This window comes from Apis dorsata, unplaced genomic scaffold, assembly GCF_000469605.1.
Source record: "Apis dorsata unplaced genomic scaffold, Apis dorsata 1.3 scaffold_52, whole genome shotgun sequence".
In the NCBI taxonomy this organism is placed as follows: Eukaryota; Metazoa; Arthropoda; class Insecta; order Hymenoptera; family Apidae; genus Apis; species Apis dorsata.
In genome coordinates, this window is record NW_006263353.1 from 3074482 (window position 1) to 3080062 (window position 5581).

Sequence of the window (5581 nt, forward strand, 5' to 3'; positions counted from 1 at the left end):
CGATTCTCACTCGCGATCCAGAGAATCGGATGGAGCGGACCTGTTGACCAAGTGGCCTCGTTCGAGCCACCAAGACCGGAAACGGCCGATACACGGAAAACACGGAAAGTCTCGCGCAAAAACAATCGATTTTACGAACCAGTTTTTACTTATCATCTAGTCTCACAATGGAATCGTCGCTTCTCATTGTGAGCGTCTGATTTGATCCTTTTTCAGGAAGATTCTGAGTAGAATTGGGAAATTGTGTAATTAGGAATTAATTAGTCTGAATATAAAAGAGCGCAGTATCATTCTTGCTGATCATTTATCTTCGTTGCGATCGTTGGTTTTCATACATTTCTCAGTTTATGGTTCTCAGTATCTGTTATTTAATACTCGTTACAAAGATGTTTGTTATATATAAATTTTTGTGTAAGTAGAATTCTGCAAAGCAAAGCCTCCTTGCTTCAACTGGAATACTGGAGCGAAGCGTGCTCTATAATTTTATTGAATATTCAAGGAAAAAGAAATTTCTAAAACAGGCCGCAAACTCGTTCCATCGTTCGTTTCGTCCAACAATATCGCGATATAAACGACCGGAAACGTTGATGATTTCACTTTTAAATGGCCTGCCATTAATACTACGATGTCTTTCGAACATCTCTATCCCTATTAACAAATGGAAATTAACAATAATATTCGTCGATGCTGTGGAAGGAAATATTTTCTGCGTGCGTGTGAGCGTGACACGGTCGACCAAATCGTCGATACGAGTGGTATCAAGCGAGGAGGAGGAGGAAAAAAAAAAAAAAAAAAAATGAGGGAACAAGGTTACCGAGGAGAAAGTTAACGAAACAGGTAGATATCAAAGGCACTCGAGCAATGCAAATCGACCAAAGATCGCACGTGACTGTTCGCGATCCTTTTTTCTTTTTTTCTTTTTTTCTCGAGCTCATAAGAGAATTTTTTTGATTCTTCGTCAGTTTCGTAATTGGACGAAGAGAACGATTTATTAAATTGGCGAATTTGTTTATTAAATCCAAATCCGGAATTATTGAAATTTTATTATAGAACGAATAATATCCAATTTACGAAGAATTTTATTCGATTCTTATTCCTCGCGAAGATTACGATTTGAAAAACTTTTTATCGAATACAAATGATTCTTTGCAATCGTATTTTTTCGTTTTTAATACGAAGTCACTTATGAAATTGAGGAAGGAATTTAAGGGGAAAATTGTTGTTAATGAATCGAATATAAAACGCCTGGGAGGCATTGAATATATGTATATACGTCGAGTTGGATGAACGAGAGTTTGGCACGAAAGTATGCCTGCTTTTACCTGGATGAATGTAATCGATGATGTACATACCTGCGGTTTTCCTGGTCAGTTAGGTGTGTTTACTTAGATAAGATGCGATTTAATGAGTGGATATTCTCCACAAGACAGATAGGATGTTAAACATTAGCCTCGAAGAAGCCAAAGGTACAGTGTCTGAAGTACAATAATTTATACAAGTGATCGTTGTATAAACAACGTCGCAAAAATTCCAATTTCACACGATTGACAACTTGAATGGTATTAATAATATCCTTACGCGAAAAATTTTCCAATTTAAAATTTACAACGATCGATGTTAAATCTTGAAAAATAAGAACCTTCAAATAAAATCGTTGAAAAATCGGATCACCCACGCTGTCCTGTGGGCGTCCAAAACTGACGAATTGGAATTCGACGTAACGGTCCTCGAACCTTTACCAAAACACCTTCCGGGGATTGGAAGATCGACGTCGAATAATCGTTTACCATATATGAATCCGCGGCTGGCATACTTCTCGTCCTTTTATTTTTTTCTTTCTTCAACATTTTGCCGATCGAACAAACCAATCCGTAATTTCGAGTTTTTCAACGCGAATGAAAAGAATCGATATATATATATATATATGGATTCGAGGACAAACCGATCGATTCACGGCTCGAAATGGAAATTCTAGCGCGAAATCTACGATCGGTGATTTCAGATACGAACACGGCGGTGTTCGCGTTTCAGGTCATGTGGATTAGCGGTTTAGTTTCGGTATCGAATTTTAATTTCACCGATCGAAGGAATTAGATTTCACTGGGTGATTTATCGACCGGTTGACCGATTATCTTTGGAAATTTGAATATTTCGAAAGTTTCGAGGGGACGACGTTGTTTACGAGTCGAAAGTCGAATAAAATTTTAATAACCGGCCGAAAACTCTCGAGGCGAACTCTGATAAAAAAAAAAAAAAAAAAATAGATTTGGAAAGAAATGCGAAAAAGAAAAAAAAAGTNAACGAGTTCAAAGTTGATTCAGATCGATATATCTTCGATCTCGTAACTCGACAATTCAATCTTTTTTACCCGTTTCGGGAAAGTAGCAAGAGCTACTCGATTCAAGAATGAAAAGCGGATATCGGATGTATGTTTTTCTACACGTTCCACCGCCTAGTTTTATTACTCGGATCTCGGCGACATCTCGCGATATCGTTACTTGCCGCGTTGTCCCCTTGATTTCGCCGATAACTTCACCAATAACTGTTCCTCCACGAAGCAGCGTATCATTTCGCAAACAACCGCACGGTATTCCAACTTTCCACCGATTCGTACGACGTCCAAGAGAATCCGTTTATTTACTTTACGCTCAATCGACTTTTTTTTGCCGCGTTGTTCAAATATTTGATTCTTTTTATCCCATCTCCTTAATCAAATCGTATTCGAATCCTTGCTTCTGAATGTTTTCTCATTTCCATCTATGGACGGGTTGGAGTAATTCTTTTATTTCTATCCAGGTTAAGACACCACGAGTTTCCCAACGATTAGGAAAAAGAGATCGCGCGTGTTATGTCTTTTTTTTCTTCTTCTTTTCCTTTTTATTTAAACGCTCGAAACCAGGCAAAAGAAATCTTCTGCTGCGCCAAGTTGCAGCAATCATGCAGAAGGAGGCTCCGAACTTGGCACACTTCGTTCGGCACACGCTCCTCCTCCTCCTCCCGTTAATTGTTTCTTATTACGGCACGCGATATTTACTTTCTTTACGAGCGTAATATAACGAGGGCCCCCTAGTTGCTTTCTAGAATATTTTTCACCTCGATTCCGGTGTTCCTTGCCGGCCCACGAGTCACGAGATCGCTACCGATCGCTTCCGTCCGTTCTTCCCCTTCCCTCGAAACGAATCTGGAAAGAAACTAACCGATGAAATTAGCGAAATAATCCGTGGAATAACGAATACTCAACATCCATCTCAAACTTATCCCCAAATTACTTTATTTTTTCGATCTCTGTTAAATCCTCTTACCGCAATCGACAACGTGCCCCTCCCTCTCTCTCCCCCAAAAAACCAACTCCAAGCCAACTAAAAAAAAAATAAAAGACGTTCGAGAGGAGTTCAGAAAGGAGTTCTATACGTACATTGTACAGAAATAATATAAATATCGCGGAGATCGCGAATCGATCTCTGTTAAATCCTCTTACCGCAATCGACAATGTGCCCCTTCCACTCTCTCCTCCCAAAAACCCAACTAAAAAAATAAAAGATGGTCGAGAGTGCGAGAGGAGTTCAGAAAGGAGTTCTATACGTACATTGTACAGAAATAATATAAATATCGCGGAGATCGCGAATCGATCTCTGTTAAATCCTCTTACCGCAACGTGCCCCTCCCTCTCTCTCCCTCAAAAAACCAACTCCAAACCAACTAAAAAAAAAAATAAAAGACGTTCGAGAGGAGTTCAGAAAGGAGTTCTATACGTACATTGTACAATAAATAATATAAATATCGCGGAGATTGCGAATCGATCTCTGTTAAATCCTCTTACCGCAACGTGTCCCTCCCTCTCTCTCCCTCAAAAAACCAACTCCAAGCCAACTAAAAAAAAAAAAGGTCGTTCGAGAGGAGTCCAGAAAGGAGTTCTATACGTACAATAATGTACAATAAATAATATAAATATCGCGGAGATCGCGAATCGATCGCGACACCGATGCAGCTCCTCGGTCAAGTGTCTGACAAAGTGGTCGCCTGCGCGCGTGTTCCACATCCGTGACACGGTTCTCGCGACACGGGTCGTGGCTGGACACCACCAGGAGAGTCCAGGAATCGGTGACGTGTGTTGGTTCGAGAGACGACCTCCACACTACGGTGCCCAACACCACCACCGAGGTGTCCCGAGGTGTCCGGCAAAGGTGGAACCAGTTTGCGGGCACGCTGCTCGGATCTCTGTCGGGGGTCGGCGCTCTTTTCAGCCGAGATGAGAGCGCGGGTAGAGGAGGGAGGCGGGAGCGCAGCCACACGGTGGATCCCACCACTGTGTTCATCATGTGACCGGCAGTCGACCGACAGCCAACCTCGTATCAAAGGCAAAAGTGGCCACCACCCGCCCCCGTGTGCTCGGAGCGCGCACCGTGGTGTGGTGGACCTGTGTGTGCCGCACCGCGTTTTCGCGTGCACGCATATTCGGCCGGTTTGCCTACGTATATAAAAGCGGCCGGGGCGAGACGACCGGGTTCAGAATACTCGCTACGCTCGATCCACGCATCGGGTGGTGGACCCGCCGTCGGTTCAACATAGGAAAGGGACAGAGAGAAGAGGCGCGGCGCCGTGCTTCCTTCCACCCAGCTTCCTTCCTTCGTCGTCTTCTTCGATCGAGAAAATCTAAATTTTCGTGAGTATCATCTCATCGACCAAAGTGTCTTCTCTATATTTTCTCTATCTTCTCTCTGTGAAGAGAAGGGCGGAGAGAATATTTCTTTTTTTTTTCCTCTTCTCGTGAAAATTGGAAACGAACGATTCGATTTCTTCGACGTCGAATCGAAAAGTTTTTCGTTTCGCAGAGAGGCAGGATGAAGGCCGTGGTGTTGTTCCTGTCGATCTCGTTGCTGGCCGCCCTGTGCCCGGCAACCCCGTTGGAGAAGCTCGACAAGATGAGCGTCCTCGAGCAGCAGTCCGTGACGCTAACGGATCGGGCCAAGTACGAGGAGGAGCTTCTAAGGAAGCTCAACTCCAAGTGCTCGCAAAACGACATGAGCAGTTGCGTGATGCTCAAGCTGGTCACGTACATGAACAAGCTGCTGAAGAAGGCGTCGATCAAGTTGACCGACGACATCGAGATCAGAAAAACGAGCCAAGCATCCGAGGAAGTGATCACGTTCGAGGCAGGGAGGAGCAAAGACGATGAATCCGAGGTCCTCGACCTCGTCGCCAATAAGGTGTACGCGTTCGTCAAGTCGAGGAGCATCAAATGGAGGATCCTGCCCGAGGACGATGTCGTAGTTTCCGCCTCCGAGGACGAGAGCGGGTCCTTCAACCTCGGACTGTCCATCGAGAGGGCGGATAACGTTCCCGTACAAGATGGTAAACGTATTCCATCATCTACTTCTAATTAATAAATTTTAATCTCTCAACGAGGGATTTTCTATTTTTATTTCGTTCAAATTCGATCCTATATTATAAAAATCCAGATCTTCGATCTATTTTTCGGTAAAAATATTCTCGTATTTCATCAAATTTTAATCTCTCAAGGGAGATTTTTATTTTTATTTCAAATTCGATCCTATATTATAAAAATCCAGATCTTCGATCT

The 5581-nt window shown here is 43.0% G+C and overlaps 1 protein-coding gene across 3 annotated transcripts in view; it reads left to right on the forward strand.

Moving 5' to 3' along the window:
- LOC102675034 overlaps positions 1-5581 on the forward strand; it is a 34573-nt gene that overhangs the window by 7438 nt on the left and 21554 nt on the right. The window contains exon 2 of one of the 3 annotated variants that reach the window (XM_006609317.2): positions 4831-5352. In XM_006609317.2, the coding sequence (XP_006609380.1) occupies positions 4842-5352 (511 nt within the window). In that variant the 5' untranslated portion in view covers positions 4831-4841. Of the gene's footprint in view, positions 1-4829; positions 5353-5581 lie in introns of all 3 variants that reach the window. The other 2 variants (XM_006609318.2, XM_006609319.2) reach the window with 2 other exon arrangements.